The sequence below is a fragment of the Ambystoma mexicanum genome, chromosome 6p, assembly GCF_040938575.1.
Source record: "Ambystoma mexicanum isolate Mex_15411 chromosome 6p, UKY_AmexF1_1, whole genome shotgun sequence".
NCBI lineage: Eukaryota > Metazoa > Chordata > Amphibia > Caudata > Ambystomatidae > Ambystoma > Ambystoma mexicanum.
The window spans coordinates 1,252,560,178-1,252,577,748 of NC_090935.1; the positions used below are offsets into that span (position 1 = coordinate 1,252,560,178).

A 17,571-nucleotide genomic window follows, 5' to 3' on the forward strand; every position below is an offset into this window, starting at 1 on the left:
AGTGTTATGCCACAGTTGAACTGGAATACATGGCCATCAAATGGGCAATCCTAAAACTGCAATACTATGTGACAGGAAGAAGGTTCCTGCTCGTAATTGATCACTTCCTTCGTGACCGATCACTCCCCTCTGACCTAGATGAATCTGAGGAAAGATTCCAATGCAGAGTCATGAGATGTTTTTGGATCTTCAACCATTTTTGTTTCTCAGTGGAACTTCAAAATGGAGAAGGATAAGGCAATGTGGACTCTGAGTAGTTTCCCACTTCCCAATCAAGGGCAAGAATCTCATTTAGCAGAGGGGTCTAGACAATTCGTCCCTTCTATCCAGAGGGGAGCCACCCCCTTTGAGGCTAGGGAGGTGAGCCCGCTAAGCAAGACCTTCACTAGGGGTCTGAGCAAGTGGGCCCTCACTGGGAGCGACTCCCTTTTCAGGGAGAAGGACTCTCATTCCGATAAAGAGCTTCCAGTCCAACGTACGTTATCTATCTATATGGTAACTGGAAAGACTGTTGTTACGTTTGTTTTGAAACCACTGAACAGTGACATTTCTCCTATCTCTTTGGCTTCCGGTAATGTTAGATCTTGCCTAAACTTTACAGTCAAAGAAGGGCACACCTTTTTGGTTTGTGATGACGTATATAAAAACACAAGAGAAACTCCTAAGCAAGGAGTAGAGTGACTCCTACGCAGAGAGAACCCTCCGACGATATGATGTCCTGGAGGGGCAGAGCCACGCTAGACCACAGAGCCAGTGGTGGCATGGAGAGCAAGCAATCATTAGCCGGACGCTGGAAGGCTGGCCTCCTGACCAACTGGGAAGCCAAGGTCAGGAAAGTAACGGAGAAGCAACCGTCTCATCTGGTGGCACGACCACAAGGAAGCCGTGGTGAGCCTGATCACCGTCGCCGAGACCAGACTGCAGAAGGAAGCTTGGATCCCTGAGCTCCGCACAAGAAGTGCATTTGCCACTGAGACGAGCAACAGCAGTGAAGCGAACGTTCCAGAGAAGAGAATACAATTAAACCAGTACGAACTTTGATATTAAAGGCTCGGGAAGTCGACAAAGTTACAGGAGTATGATAAACCCTAGTGAGCAGATGCCCTGTTTAAATCCGATTACAACAAGACTAGAAGGCCACAGGACTTTGGGGAGTCCTGAGAAACAAATAGACTAACATTCGAGGCTGGGAGAGACAGTCGGGTTTATGGAACGGAGTAAACCCGGATGGGCTGAGATCCCAGCGAGACCGTGATTAGATAAACCTGTCAGAGGACGGGCCAGGGGACTTCGAAGAGACTGAGAACCACAAAATGTAATAACTATAAAGAAAGAGAACCTGAAGTGTTTCAAGTACTGAGACGAATCTGGGGAAATGGTATGAGGAAAATCCTAATTTTCCGGAGGAAGAGAAGAGGAAAACGTAAGAATGATATTCACTTTTGATAACCGAACCTAGAGAGAGGTTATGAACTTTGTTTTGGAACACTGATGAGCATTGGACATAAGAAAAAGAGATAGAGATCCAAGTGATTGGGCCAGGCAGAGACAAAGACAGATGCCATTGCTCCGGCCTCGTCCTTTTTGTTGCTTTTCTTCTAAGTGGCAAGACCAGTTAGCTTCTAGGATTTGGACTCAGGACTATTTCATTTTGGACAATGACTAAGCACCCTTAGTTTTAGTTTCTTTAGGCAGGGAACTTCCCCCACAGCGGCAAGGCCAGACCAGCATTTTTCCTTTAAAAAATAAAAATAAAATATAAAACCCCTTAACATGACACAGAGTAGTCCGAGTCCTTCGCCACAGGTGCCATTGTGACTCTTCATCCAGTTCAATTACTTTTTTCCAATGGCTCTTCAACTGATCTGCCACGCAGACTGTATTCTACAACTGTTTCAAAACTATGCCCATTTAAAAAGGCATACACTTTGAGCTAACAAATTTGTTAAACCATCACTCCAATAATCAATTATATTTGGATATTTTCTCCAAATCCTTTTCTTTTATTTTTTCACGTCAAATTGTAAGTGCTTAAGTGAATACATTTTCAGATGATCCCCTTAAACATGTGTTTTTTCACTTTTACATTTACATTCATTCATGTTAGCATATACACTATGTTGTAGTTACCATAGTTTCTATTTGTCACATTGTTCAGTGGACCCCCATTTATGTAGGATGCAGGCAAATAATGGCATATCCATGATAGACAGTTGATAGACAGAACCAGGTCTGAAGACTAAAATGCTGTATTGGTAGGGCACATCCCAGCTGCAAAGCATAGATCTCCTGTGTTGGAGGCTGGGAAGGATACAGAGGTTGACTTCCATCAGCTATACTGCATAAAACTAGCCATACTTTAGAAAGGGGTAAAGGACCTAGGCGCAAAAAGGAACTTCATGTGTCAGAATTAAGCTCAACTAGGTGTGACAATTCCAAGGAGATCGTCATATCTTCCAAAGAGGGAGACACCCCCCTTTGGGACTAGGGAGGTGAGCCTGTTAAGCTTAACATACCCTAGGGGACAGTGTAAGCGAGGTTCCTCTGGAGGTGTCTCCCCCTTAGAGGATAGATACTCTGCAGGGTTATAAGTTACTATCCCTCCAGGCACTAAAATCTTTGTAGAATATGTAGCGGATGGATTTGGTGATGACCACTTGTATTAATGGCTGACTTGGCTTCTGACTCTAAGTGTGCCCAATCTCCTAAGACTAAGGAGAGACGAGAGAACCAGTCCACTGGAGGAGCATCCCTGGAACAGCAAATCACAGAGGAGGCTGAGCAGGGTGCACAGAGCTTAACCACGCCAAAGGAGGTCTGAGAAAGAGAGAGAGAATGCTAGTCTTGGCCAGCAGGACCGCGATGAACACCAGGAGGGTGCAGAGAGGCACAGCTAACTGGAAAGGGAGATGGGCAAAGGAGAGAGAAAAAGGGGAAAGAACCAAGAGGGGAGAAAGAGGGAGCATATCCCAGAGGAGGGGAGTGAGAAGGGGAAAAGCACAGGAGCACAAAGAGACTCATAACACCCCAGAGCAAAACGATCCCCAGAGTGAGGGGAGCCTGGGAACACCCCAGAGTGGGGTGTGAGAAGAAGAGCCCCAGAGTGAGAGTGATAAAAACCTGTAAATGGGAAGGAAGGAGGAGAAGATCCCCAGAGTGGGGAGAGACAGAGAAGGAGAGGAAGAAAGACTGAAAGAATCCCAGAGGAGAAAAAGGTGGGAAGAATCCCAAAATGGGACGAGACAGAGGCCTGGGCTGGAAATCCTTGACAGTCTCCTAGCACACCAAGAACTGTTTTCTTGAACTATGGGGCTCTTACTAAAAAGGGACAGGGTTGGGGTTGGAAACCAGCAGCCCTCCCTTCCAGACTAATAGTTCTAGGAGTTGTACTACTTTTAGACATCCAGACAAGCACATGTTGGACTAATTTTTGTTATCGAATATGGTTTGTGCTTGTAGATTTCGAGAAAGATTATTTGTAGATGACAAACATAAAACCCTTGAAACAATGTCTGGTCGTCTGAGTCCTGCTTCTGATCTACCACAAGGCATAGTTCCACAAAGGGAACCAAGACCAGGAAATAGCAGGAGTATGTGCCCTGATGCTCCCGAGAATGATGGACTGCCTCTATAGCTCCCTTGGGCAGGAGTGTTAGCACCTCTAATTGCAGCGCATGAAGATATTTTTGCTGGCTTGCCAGCAGTAAGGATTCTTTGCAGCCTTAGTACAAATTCGAGGCGTGGCTGTGGGCCACCATGAAAATCACCCTATTCCTTATGTTATTTGCATCCATTGATTTTGGAATCAAGATAGGCCGTTCTTTCACTGTGGTGCCAAAATAGAATGGTGGCACTGGGCGGCAGTGAAGCTTGCTCGTTGCATTGGCCGTTGGACGGAGAAGAGCAGCAACGTATTTGGGTACGTTCGGGGGCCTTTGATCGAACTTTATACTGTTTGCCTGAAACATACAACGTCCCCCGTATGACTGGGAGCGGTATGTTGTGTTGCAGCGGTAGGCTTAAGGAGAAATGGTTGAAAAGGCTGCATCATTGCAGAGTGATAATGGACCTGGTCGAGGCCTTCCACACACAAATACGTCAAGGATGAGGCCCTGGAAAATAAGGTGTTCTATAGCCAAGGCTTTACAGAAGAAGACTTGCTGTTTCAAAGGACTTTGAGAAGATGAGGCATCTCGCAGAAAAGGCCTTACATGGATGAGGCCTGTCGCCTATTAAGTCTCAGAGAACAAGATAGCTTGTTGTTGAATCCCTTTTTGATAGACAAGTCTGTGTCTCATAGAATAGACAATTTGTGAGATAAGCTGTCCTGGATGAAACCCTTTACAGACAAGCTTGATGAAGACAAATTCTTGTCATAGGAAAGGCCTCTTATGGGGTAGGGCTTTGGTATAGGGCTGGCTATTGACAAAGCTCCCATAGGTGAGGCTTCAATTACAGACAAGGCCTCTAAAACGAAGTTGCCATAGATAAACTTGTAGTAAATCAGGACTTTATTAAAAGAGTCAGTGTTAGAGTAAGCCTCTCACAGATGATGCTCTGTCATACAGTAGGCTTCTTTTTGGTGAGGTCCATTTGTAGAATAGATCTTTTCATTGACGAGGTTACTTTAGAATGTCCTGTTATAGCCTAGCTCCTCACATGTACCAAGCCCCCCTGTAGAGAAGGCTCTTTAGTAGATGAGCCTGTCGTTGAGCACTTTCTGTACACAAAGCACTCTCATATAGAAGGCATTTGTGTGGATGAGACTCATTGCTTTATGAGGCTCTCGTAGACCAGCCTTTTTCATTGACAAGCCTCTCTTGTAGGCGAGGGACTATCGTAGACAACCCTTTCTCGTAGATGAGGCTCTTTCGAAGACAAGTTTTTTTTGTAGAGGATTCTCTCTCTCTTTCTAGAGAGAGAGAGAGAGAGAGAGAGAGAACCGAAAAGGGAGTCCTTGCAGACTGGTAGTAACTCAAGTGATGCTGAGCTGCTTCTCCAAATCTACATGCCCCTACATGTGACACTCTGGCTTGAACCTCTCAAGTGGCTGCCTTTGCGGGATCCTCCTGACTTTAAAGCCCTTGTCCTCAATAAAGCACATTGGTGAGCGGTTTTAAAGGGACACTTGCTGTGCTTCCTTGCAGCTTCTTCATCAATTGAGTTCAGCTCTTAAGGGTTGCCTTGAGGGGCTCATACAACAGTTGGTCCAGTCATCTCTAGGGGCTCTGCTTGCAGGCCCTAAAATGGGAACAGAGACTGTGACCCAAACTAAAATCAGACATCTGAACTGACTGCTCCACCAGAGTCTTCAGGGTTTCTTCGACTGCTTCCAATGGCCAAAGTCACTTTATCTGGCTATTCTGATTCTGGGTCCTTTTCTTCTAAGACTTTGCCTACAGTTATATGTCAAGCAGCCCAGCTGAACGTGACACTCGCTGCAATGTGGTTCGTAATCCAGCTCTGCAACCGTCAGTCTCTGGGGCTTCGATCTTCGAACCTGGATCCGGCAATCCTCAATTCTATTAGATCCATTAGCGTCTCAACGGTAAAGCCCCTTGGGACATGCAGGTAATACTTACCTCACTTTACACTATAACTGCAAGCTGCCTACAGGCTACGCCCTGGCCAAACTTATAAAAACTATGTGTAAACTCCTTGTAAGTACTTAATAACACAACTTTACCTGAAATAATTTGCTGCATCGCTATTTAAATAGGAGTTTGCCATTTGTACAAATACTATTTGGATGTTTAACCCTTACCTTTGCATTTTATAGGACTGGTTTACTTTTGTGAAATGTTTTTATCACTTTTAAAGAAGTCTCTCATAGCTCATGCATTGTCTACCATGCTGCAAACAATTGTGCTCCTAGTTTTGAATGTGTATGCATCTCTTACTCTGTCTATATTTTAAAGTGCTTATCTTGACTGTAGAGATAGCTTAATGCTCAACTTTATATTAAAGAGTATACTTTTCAGCACACATACTGTGGGAGTTAACTTTATTGTGTGGGCATGTGTAGCTAGCAGTACTTCACCAACACCCCTCTCACCTTGTAAGAGTGAAGACCGGCTGCTCTGTTATGCTTTAAATTGTGAGAGTCCGGTCTAACTTGGCAAAAGCCTTGCCTATCACTCCAGGTTGGTTTTTCGAATCTCTCACCAGACGACGCTTGAAAAATCTCCCTAACACCTTGTTTTTGTAGAATCAGCTAATTGACTTCCAAGATGCTACATTCTCGTATTTGATAAATATAAAATCAATCAACCGTCCACCAATCAAATGGAGGAGACAGCACAGCTCAAAGCAATATCCATAACTAGCATCAACATATACTGTTCAAGGCCAATAAAGTCAAAATGTACTTTAGTTGTACTTTAAAACTAACTTAACCTTACCTTGTGATACCAATGTAAGACACTTCTTGCTTTGTGAGGTTATTGACCAATGAAATGCCAACATCCTGTAAAGCCAGTATCACTTCCTGTTCTGCTAATTCAGCTTTTTGACTTTCTTGTGTCATCTGAAATACATGGTCATCTTCAGTAAAAAGCACAATACGTTGTAAGCCCTCAAAGAATGAGACCAGATGAATAGTCTTTCCTTCCATGCAAAGCGGATCATTCACATCCTGCAAATAAAGAGGGAAATGTTCTGTAAATCATTTACAAAGTAAAATCAGATTTCATGTAGAGAAAAAACAATCACTTGCACGGCTAAATGTTAATGGGACTATGTTTAATGCAGAAGAGCGTACACTGGATGTCGACTGTAGCAGGACCTGTTGGACAATCCCACAATAATGAAGGAGATACTACTTTTGTTGATTATTTCTTGAGAGGATAGGTCATGGGAAACGTGCTCACCTTGCAAGCAAGACGACACAGAGCACCAGAGGTTCAATCCCTGGATCCGCACTTAGTAACCTCTGGGTATTAAGCGCGTTATAAATAACCTATTATGTCATTTGGAGGTTTTTCTAAGCATTCTTGCAGCCTCACAGCTGCTTCAGAACACTTTGCCTGTCAGAAAGAAAGATTCGGGATACCAGACAGACAACATAATAAGCTGAAAATGAGATTGGATAACAGGAGCATTCCTGCTCGTGGCCTAAAGAAAAGAGTTTTCAATACCTGACCGTGTTGAATATTAAGGTTGCTCACTGTAGTGACTAGAGTACTCATAGTCCTTAGTCCCCCTTTCCTCCATCCATGTGGGCGTCCCCCAACATGGGGACGGTACCGGAAACTTTGGCAGCAAAATATTGAGCTTCCCCTTTAAATTTAGTACAGCGCTCTGGGGTGCGGGCCCGGGAGTGGGAAAGCCCTATGGGGCCTCACCTCATTCCCCTTTTAACACATTGGACGCTTTAATATCTGGCTATGCTGAATATTTTAGCCCCTGGCATACAAGCGGGGGAAGGTGGGTGGGATGTATGGAGGCAAGCGGACTAAGGATTATAAGTAGTCTAGTCACTACATTGAGTAACTAACTACTCAAAACTTCCATCCCCTTTCCTCCATTCTTGTGGGTGATTCCACTGAACAAGACCATAGGGTGGAGCTGTGACAACCTGCCTCAGATCTGGAAAGAAGCAAATAGGTTCTTCAGACCCACCTGAACTAACTCTCCATCATGTCTGGAGCTGGTATCCGGGGAATAGTACTTACGGAATGCCGACGGAGTGGCCCAAGTAGCTGCCCTGCTGATGACATCCCAAGAAGTATGTCTCTAAAATGCGACGGCTGTGGTATTAGCTATGACAGCATGGGCATAAATCCCTGCAGGAACCGATTTGTCCATAGCCGTATACGCCTCTGAAATGGCCTGGACCATCCAATGGGCGACAGATGCTTTCAAAGTCTGGGTGCTGGGAGACATGCCCCCAAAGGTAATGAACGTCTCAGACTTCCTGAAGCATTTCGTCCAAGATAGAACTTCGGGACTCTCTTGAGGTCCAGGGAATACAAAGCCTTTTCGGCATCCAAATGCGGGAATGCAAGGAACACCGGCAGGCAGATTTCCCGATTCAAATGGAATGGAAAGACCAACTTGGGCATGAAGTTTGGAAGGGTGAGCAAGATGACCTTGTTGTTATAAAACGTGGTGAAGGACTTGCATGATGACAAAGCCTGCAGCTCGTTAACCCTGAGCGCCGACGTGAGCACCACCAATAGCATAGTCTTCAGTTTCACCAGCCGGATGCTCACCGGGGCCATCAGCATGAAGGGCTTGTGCTGCAAGGCCGCCACAATAACATTAAGGTCCCAAACGGGATGCAGACTATGTACTGGAGGAAAGAGCCGGGACAACCCCTTGAGGTGGGCCCTCACCACCGGGTTGGCTGCTGAAAAAACTTGCTCTGGGCAATCCTTGTAGGCCCCAATGGCCGCCAGATAGGCACGACAGTTATCGACCTGAACGCCTGAATGAGCTAGTTGTGTGTAAAAAGCCAGCACGTCATCCAGTGAGCAGGTGAGGGGGTCCAGCCCCTTGCTGCAAGCCCATTGGCAAAATGTAGTCCACTTACCCATTTACTGAGATCACGTAGAGGGTCTCCTGGCCTCCAATATGATGTCACAGTTGTTCTCCAACAGCTGAGCATGGTGCAGCCTCAGATTGGCCAGCCTTGCTGAGTCTGGGTGCTCCACTGACCTGCCCTGCTGCGTCAGAAAGCCCCTGCTGGGGATCAGAAGATGGACAGGCTCCTGGAAGGACAACTGCAGCAGACTGAGAACCAAGCCCTCGACGGCCAGTGAGGGGCAATCAGGATGAGGCTGCAGCCCACCGATGCCTGAAATTTGCGGAGGGTCCGCTGGCGCAACAGAGGAAGAGAAAATGCATAACAGCTGCGGCCGTGCCTATCGCTCGGAGTTCGAGCAGGTTGATATGCAGGTGGGATTTTGCCCTGGACCATGCGCCATGAATCGAGTAGCCCTCCAGCGTACCCCCCCCCCCAAAACCGAAAGCAAGGAATGCATCGTCACCACCAGAGTGGGCTCCGGCAGGGAAAAGGGGGCTCACAATGCAACATTGCAGTCCATCAGCCAGCAAGGACGATCTGGGAGGAGGGACAGGGGAATCGGAATCCTGTCTGACTGCAACCCCGTTTCTTGGTCCCAATTGGCCACCAGGTGGAGCTGGAGGTGCCTCATCTTGAGGCAGGCGTGTCGCCCCGCGAGTACGCAAGACGACATCAGTCCCAGAAGGTGCTGGAACCACCATGCCGAGGTGGTCGAACTGGGCAGAAAGTGCCCTATCGCCTTGCGGAGGGAGAGGAGCCTTTTGGGTGTGGGGAACACCCGCTGTATGGCTGTGTCCCAGCGCACTCCAAGAACACCAGAACCTGGTCAGAGTCAGTTACGACTTCCACTGGTTGAGGGAGAACCTCAGCTGGTGAAGAACGTTTGCCAGCCGGTCCTCACCAGCCAGTCGTCCAAATATGTGTACAAGTGATGGCCCTCCAGGCAGAGGAGACCAGCCACTGCATTCATCAGCTTTGTGAACACACAAGGGGCAGAGTTGTGGCCGAAAGGCAGCACCATGTACTGGAAGTGGTATGAAAACCGTGAACCGCTGAAAATTCCGATGCGGCTGATAGATGGGGACATGAAAAGTAGGCAACCTTGAGGTCTAGGGAACAAATCCTATCCCCTGGGCAGAGAGACTCCGCCATGTGAGCTGGAGTAATCATCTTGAAGCGTTCAAGTAGTAAAGATAGGTTGCAGTATGACAGGTCCAGGAGTACCCTCAGGTTGTTCTTGGGTACTGCAAAATCCTGGCGTCCAAGCCGGAGCCCCTGTCCGACTGAAGAACTGCCTGCCAAAAGAGAAGATCTCCCGTAAGAGGGCCGGGGACCCCATCTGAAGCTGAGGAAGAGAAGAAGGTAGAAGAAGACTGTAGCCCATGGAGACTATAGAAAGGATCCAAGGATACCTGAAACAATGCTTCCAGCTGTCCTGAAAGAGAGCCAGCCGGCTTTTTGTGTCTGAGACAGAAGCGTAGGAGGGGGAGCGGAAAAAAACATGCAATGTCCTCTGCCGTTTCCTCCTGTCATCAGTGAACAAATGAAAAAGATTTGACCCCTCAAAAGGAAGATTCACAATCCTCTCTTGCACATCGGAGGAGAATTTGGTAGCATGCATCCATACCGTCTGCCTTATCTCGACCCCAAGCACAGCCCTCTGCTGGCTGTAGCGATGTAGGTGACCAAAGACTCTATGAGGTCTTGCCCAACGGACCATGAGGTCAACATGGCCGGCATTGAAGGAGGCTTGCCTATCCAGTGGGAGGTCAGACAAGAACTCCCCGATTTCTCGACACAGCTTCTGGTTCGCCGCAATTAGGAGGGCCTCAAAGTTTGCCTGCCGTAAAAGCAGCCCAGAGTTGAGGTAGCAATGCTTGCCAGAAGACTCAAGGGCTTTGTCTCTTTGGAAAGACAACTGGACGTGGCCCTGCAGAGGAGGACAAAGACAATGGTTTATAAAACAAGGCGGCCACTGCCACCACTGAAGAGTGTGGCTGGCGGAGGGGGGTGGGAGGCCAGGAGGACTGAACCAGCAATCAAACTGCTTGTCCATCTGGGTGTTGGCCCTGGGCTTCTCACAGACCTCTCTCACCACCTGCCCACTTCTGGAGAGGGATGCCCAAATGACTAGTGGCATGTCAGGCCAGCACCTCCACCAGCAGTTCTGACACTTGAGGGGCCTGCTCTGGCTGAGGGACCTCCAAGAACTCTGCAAGGCCCTCAAGACTGTCATGAAACGCCTTTACTGAGGCGTCATCACCATCGTCGCTGCCATTGTCCCCCTTTCTTTATCAGACTGAGGGTAGTCCGGGTGCTTGGATAATGGAGCCGGAGGGCCCCTCGATCCAGACCCGAAGATAGCTGTAGATCCATAGGCAACTGTGGGGGAGGCATTTTTGGGACAGGAGGAGGAGGGTTCTGAAGCACCAGCAGAGCTTGGACCCGAGGAACAGGCAGCAGCACTGGAAGTGCCGGAGCAACATTCTTGCAGATCACACTCTGCGCGAAGAGAGGCCCTAGATCCAAATCTAAGGTGGCCGCAGTCCTAGCAAGATCTGTTGCATGCTTATCCACCATCTTTGGGCCTTGCGACACGCCCTGGGATGGAAGGCGCCAAGACACAGCGCCACGTGCTGGCTCAGACATAGAAGGGCACTCCTTGGCCTTAGAACCTGAATCAGAAGCGTCAACCTCAGAGATGACTCCAGTAGGCTAAGAGCCTGCTGGCCGGTTGTCAAAACACCCTGCACTATGTCCTCGGAAGTGGCTCCGGTAGGCTGTGTATCCTCAGCTAAGGAGCTGGTAGTTTTGGATTGTGCTTCAAACTGACTCTTGGAGGTAGAACATGAGGATCCTCTGCCCACTGGGGCCAAAGAGAAGGACGAACTTGATTGCCCCTCTGTAGACCACCCGGGAAATCCCTGGGCCCTTCGGCTCGGGAGCTGGTTGCCTTAGCTGCCTTGAGTCTGCCAGAAACAGAATCCAGGGTACTCTTGCCAGTGGAAACCCCCGGAAAGGATTCTCCCCGCTGAGGTGCCGTACTAAACTAAGGGCCTACCTTGTGTTGGCGTGGGGTCCTGCAGACAAACTCTAAGATGACCTGGAGGAGAAGCATGGAAGATCCCCCTTCAGCGTGAAAGATGATTCTTCAAAGCCCGGTAACCAAGAGTACTGCAAGCCGCGCACATGTCCCAGCGGTGGTCGGGCCACAGGCACTCAAAGCAAAGTGCGTGGGGGCTGAGGCCAGCAATGAGCAATCACAGGATGTGCATCTCTTAAAGCCTCCTACAGCTGACATGCGCTGGGGGAGGGAAGGCACCGGAGGGAGGTGAAGAAGAGTAAAAAAACAAAGAATGGGGAGCATACAGAAGTTTAAAGTATCTGCGCCTAGCTGCCGTGTCCAACACTGTTTGCGGAAAAAGGGACTGAGGTGCGGCGCCAGAGAGCAGAGTCTCAGGGGAGTTTCCACTACCGAGGCACACCCTTGTGCGCTATACTAAATTTAAAGGGGAAGCTGGTGGCTTTAAAGCAGATGCTGCTTTGATGGCTTCTGCATGAAGCTCAGGAGAGACCAAGCTTGTGCCGTTTCCAGCGTCAATTGGGAGTTTCTGGGGCTCGAGGGATGTACAGCACCACCTGCTGCACAGTCTGAACTAACACTGGAGCCGAACACCGCCTGGGAACCATAACAGCTGATGCTTTATCCCCGTCGCACCCACGACAGAGCTCAAACAAGAAGGTAGCTGCCTTACAAAATACGCTGTCCAACGGCCCGGCGGCTCCTCTCCCTTCGAGTCCGCGGTCCCTGGTGCAGGGGCTGCGGGGACTAGCAAGGAGACTACCTATGATGAGGGGCATGGAGGACCTGACATCCCGGCCTGCCGATGGTACGGGGAGTAGGTGGTGCGCCACCTACCATAATCATTAGATGCATTGGCAGCAGCGTTCATTTGCGGCCCCCATCCTTCCAGGCCCAGCTCCTGATCAAGAGAGCCTCTGGCGCCCAAGACAGCGATACAGCCACCAGCTATGAGCCAGAAGTCAGAGTCCCTCTGTTGTGGCAGATGAGGCGCATCCCAGTGGTTTTGCGTGCGCTGAGAAGCTAAAGATCCTCTTTGTGGTGCGTGGTGAAGGAGAGTGAGTGGGGGCTCCCAGAGAGCGTCGTTGGAGCGACTGGAAGGAACTCCAGACTGAAGGTAGACATAGCCTGCAGTGTCTGGTACTCCAGGGTGGGGAAAATCACCTCGTCCACACTTTTTAACATCCACCTCTCTGGCTTGCCTAGCAGCCCCCGTGGACATCAACAGACTTCCCATGGCATATCTTCATAGACATTAGCGCATAGAGAGATTCCTACTACACATCAGCCAGGGCAATGCTGGCTAAACCTCTGAAAGACACGGACATTGTAGCCCACAGACAAGGGGAGGAAAACAGACACAGGTGGGACCCAGCCTCCTCCTCCTTCTCATTCCATGGGGCAACTAGCCACAAAAGAGTAGGAATGGGTTTTCTTCACATGTATACTTGCGCCACAAGAAAGCTCTCTGAAACTGAGAATTGTTTAAAACCTTCTCAAAGTTTATTTTAGTAGTAGTGTTAGGATTAGGTTGGCCCTCTGTGATAACACGTGTTTCAGCATTAACTCTGCCTTTATCAAATCAGGGCAATAGCTTTGTTAAATCAAAATAATATATACAATACATAAATAATAACATATGTTCCAAAGATCAATTTAGTACGTCATTGATCGATTTTGGGCATACAGGTGTATAAAGTATCACATAACACAAACATAGATAATGAATGAGTAAAAACAAAACATATTACCGATTTGTAAAGTAAAACACAGATGAGGGAGGGGGGCCAGGTAGGATAATTAAGGTTGGAGGGAGAAACAGCACAGAAAAACGAAAGAAAAGAGAAATGACAAAAATGGTATAAGTATGATGTAACATTGTGTTCACATCAATATTGCATACTGTCATCTTAAACCATACTGTCGATTTCTTGCCTGTATTATCAATTCCCAGAATCAAAAAGAACTATCACACATTTTTAAAACAGGCTTGTTATAATTCATTGAGGTCTGACTCAGATCGCAGCATGTTGCCCCTTAGGATACTGTACATGTTGGTTTTGTATCCAACCGTTTGAGTAATACAAATATACACGTGCTGAGATAGTTATACATTCCTCATATTGTTATAGTTAAATGCGATGTAATTTATCTGAATATTAGTATTTTATAGAAATACTCAATGGTGGATTGCCACTTCGTACCCTTGTTTGTCATGAATATCTTCCAGTCTTTGTATTGTGCTTTACATGTCATGGGTTAAATCCCTCCTGTGATGTAACAATAACCGTTGTTAGTATTGATTTAGGTACTGGCCTAATTGCGTGTTTATCTATTATAATTAACTGTCATGGTGATCCCTCCTCTGCGCTGTTTACCATTATCTTGTATTATTGTAATTGGATATACAAACATATGAAATGCGTTGGTTGCGCGTCTGAATACTCAATCTTCTAAGAAAAAGCGCTTCTGCAAACACATTAGTGCATTTAATATTCATGCGGTAAAATCTGTAAAATAACTGAGAGAAACCTGAAATTAGTGTTCCCACAGGTGCATCCAGTCGCTATTGGTTTAGCCATAAGCAGGGTCTTCTAAGACCCCAGGGCTTACTTACAAATTCCTTTTGTCCCTCGCGTCCCGCGTCCATTCGTAATAGGGACGCCGATTTCCATAGTCTTTGTTTATAGGCGTTACTAAGGCTACCATTGTGGTCCTTTCTCTATCTTTACGGCAGCAGCCATACTTTGGGATCTGTCTGCGTATTCTCGAGGTTAAGTATTGGTTTATCTCCCATAGTTGCCATATCTTTCAAATGATTCTATATGTATTATAAACCGTTTGTACTTTAGAACCTACTTGTTTATTAATACAAATAGGCATACATGTGATCCAATTATGTTTACTTTAGTCTTGAATGGGACCATAAGAGTTTCGATTTACCAGCTAATTTCAATTAACATATGCGCATGGCGATCCAATGTCTTGAATGCATTGATTTGAATAAGGATTAGAATCTGGCATAAGTATCGGATAATAAAATGGTTTTGCGCTCACTGTCACTGCGAATGGAAATGAGCCTATATTTGTTAAAGCATTTCCAGAAGCTTTGTTGTTTAGGTTTATGATTGTGTTGACAAATGTGCTTCCCTACAGTTTTGGCTATTACGTGTCTTGCCTCATGACAGTTTTATTTATTTATTTGTGCATTTGTACAGCGCACCTAGCCCAGAGGCATCTAGGCGCTAGCAAGGAACAGTTGGCAGAGCTATATAGAATATAGATGATACTCAACAAATTTGCAGGTTATTCTCCTGTTAAATTCACACACAGGTATATTAGCATGATCACACATGTAAATGATGTCTTATTTAGCTCAAATGTCTGGCTCATGCAATATAGGTACTTCAAACCATATAGTATATAATACTTCAATGAAATCCAAACAATATGTGTATGTGTCTCCCTACAGGAATGCTGCCATCTAATTGTCCGAATTGAGTCCTAGTTCCACTGTTCTGCAACGACAAATCAGTTTTGCTTCCTCCCGTCGTAGATGTAATTCTTTGTTGCCACCTCTAGGGCCTAGGGTGACCCTCTGTAATCCTATAAACCTTATTTCTTTTTTGTCACACAGTTGATGTTTGTGCTGCCAATGTTGCGCCAGCGGTAATGTTGTGTCCTGGCTGCCAATCAGCGATGAATGTTCCTGAATCCGTATGCGCAGTTCCCGAATTGTGCTGCCTATATTAGATCGGACTGCACATGCACACAATCGTGTAAATTACAAATTTTGACGACAGTTAATGTTGTCTTTAATCTTCACTTGAATTCCATTTGAATCTTTAAACAGATCTGTACTGTCCAGGGCAGGCCTGCACATTGAACATGTGCCACATTTTCTAAAACCTATCTTGGGTTGTTCTAGCCATGTAGTGGTGTGTTCCTTCTTTACTTTTGGAAGCAGAGATGGACATAAATGTGTCTTTAGCGTGTCTTGCTCTCCTGAAAATTATAGATGGAAAATATTCTGCAAAGATGCAAATGTGTGGATCTAGTTTCAACAAGTGCTTTTTAAGAATCTTTTTTATTTGTCGAATGTTCGCACTATAAGTAGTTATGAATTTGACTTTTTCTTAATCCTTTTGCTTCTTTTTTCCTTTTATTAAGGTTTGTTCTCTGGTTAGTTGCTGCGCTTTGTCACATGCTATTTTTATGTATTTGGTAGTGTATCCTCTGGCTTTAACACGTGACAACAAGAGGTCACATTCTGTGGCAAAAATATCCTCGTCACCACAATTTCTGCGTGCTATAATAAATTCCCCTTTCGGAATGTTTCTTTTGACAGGTTCATGGTGACAACTACTAGCAAAGAGCGTAGAATTGACTGCCGTGTCCTTACGGTATGTTTTGGTCATTAGATGATTCCCAGACACAAAATTGTTAAGTCTAGAAAATGTATGCTTGTTTTGCTACATGTTCCAATAAATTGGATTCCTGCTTGGTTAAGATTTACTCTGACCATAAACCTTCGAGTTCATGCTGTGTTCCATTTCAAATGAAAAACACGTCATCAATATATCTAGTCCACAGGATGACATTCGTTGCGTATGCATTATCTGTATATATATATCAGTCTTCAAACATTCCCATGAACAGGTTCGCTAAAGCAGGGGCGTATTTAACACCCATAGCGACTCCTCTTTGTTTATAGAATTTGTTGTCAAATAAAAAATAAAAAAAAATTGTTTGCAAGTGTTGCCATTAACATTTCTTTTAGCCACGAAAGAGGACACAGTCCTCCATATCTGACATTAAGTCGTAGTTCAGCAACTGTACGGCAGAGCTCTCATCAAAGGTGGACTGCCTGGACGAACGAACGCTGAAGACGGAGCAGAGGTTGGGCGAAATGGAAGTCCACACTACAGACCAGGTGGCGACAGTGGCGGAGCCACAACGAAGGATTGAAACGTTAGAGGGAAAAAGCGACACCATAGAACGTAAACAGGAGAACATGGAAAATAGAGTCCGCAGAAACAACATGAGAGTTAGAGGCCTTGAACAAATACATCGGGGACCTCTTCCAGACTCTCCTCCCACACCTTGACAAGGCTATGCTGCTCCTGGACCGGACCCGCAGGCTGTGCTCAGCAGGGGGCCAGCCTCCGACTTCCCATGAGATATGGCCACAAGGCTCCATTTCTTAACGCTCAAACAGGAAATTCTCTCAGATAGCCGGATACAAGGTGATTTGACCTTCCAAGGGGCATCTCTTCAAATCTTCCAAGACCTAGCAACTGCCAGGTTACAAAGGAGGAGAATACTCAGACCGCTGACCACACTGCAAGATCAGAAAATCAAATACCGTTGGCTGTTCCCCGCAAATGTAGAGTTTGTGGAGGATGGTACCACCCGCACCATCGGCTCCTTGGAGGAGACAGGAGATATTCTAACCGATGCCCACCCAGAGACGGGCAGGCGTTCCCCCTCTGATTCTGTAACACCACTAAAAAGAGATGCTCCCCTGCCGAGTGCAACACTTGGATGAAAGTAGTCACATGTCGCAAAACCAAAGGGCCCCCAAACCTGAGTGACTTTCTGCTGCCATCCAGCGGCGTCACCTTAGCGCATGACCTTCCCACAGGTGAACCAGCACTACCTTTCAACAATGCTTATCTGGGCACATGGTTTCACCCGGCCTAAGCCCAGACGTGGGAAAGATCCCACAAAGAAACCAATGGTGCCATAAGCCCAATCCTATTGTTGTTTGATTGTTACAGTTTACTAGTTTGAGTTACAAGTTTTTAACCCGGTTGCGGAATGGGGTTGGAGCAGTGACAGCGCTAGATGGCAGATGAGACTGGCACGTACCCCCACCATCTCTCTATGGCAGAGAGAGACTCTCCCCTAGCGCCTCCACCCCATCAGAAGCTGAACTTTATATTGTTCAAATTTAAGGGCC

General features: G+C 46.6%; 1 protein-coding gene across 5 annotated transcripts in view; it reads right to left on the reverse strand.

Moving 5' to 3' along the window:
- VPS13A (vacuolar protein sorting 13 homolog A) overlaps positions 1 to 17,571 on the reverse strand; it is a 2,994,934-nt gene that overhangs the window by 878,025 nt on the left and 2,099,338 nt on the right. For all 5 annotated transcript variants that reach the window (XR_011280366.1, XR_011280367.1, XM_069625905.1 and 2 more), the window contains one exon: positions 6,402 to 6,634. Coding sequence is in view for 3 of the 5 variants with exons in the window: in XM_069625905.1 (XP_069482006.1) it covers positions 6,402 to 6,634 (233 nt within the window). In the remaining 2 variants the exon portion in view is untranslated. The remainder of the gene's footprint in view (positions 1 to 6,401; positions 6,635 to 17,571) is intronic.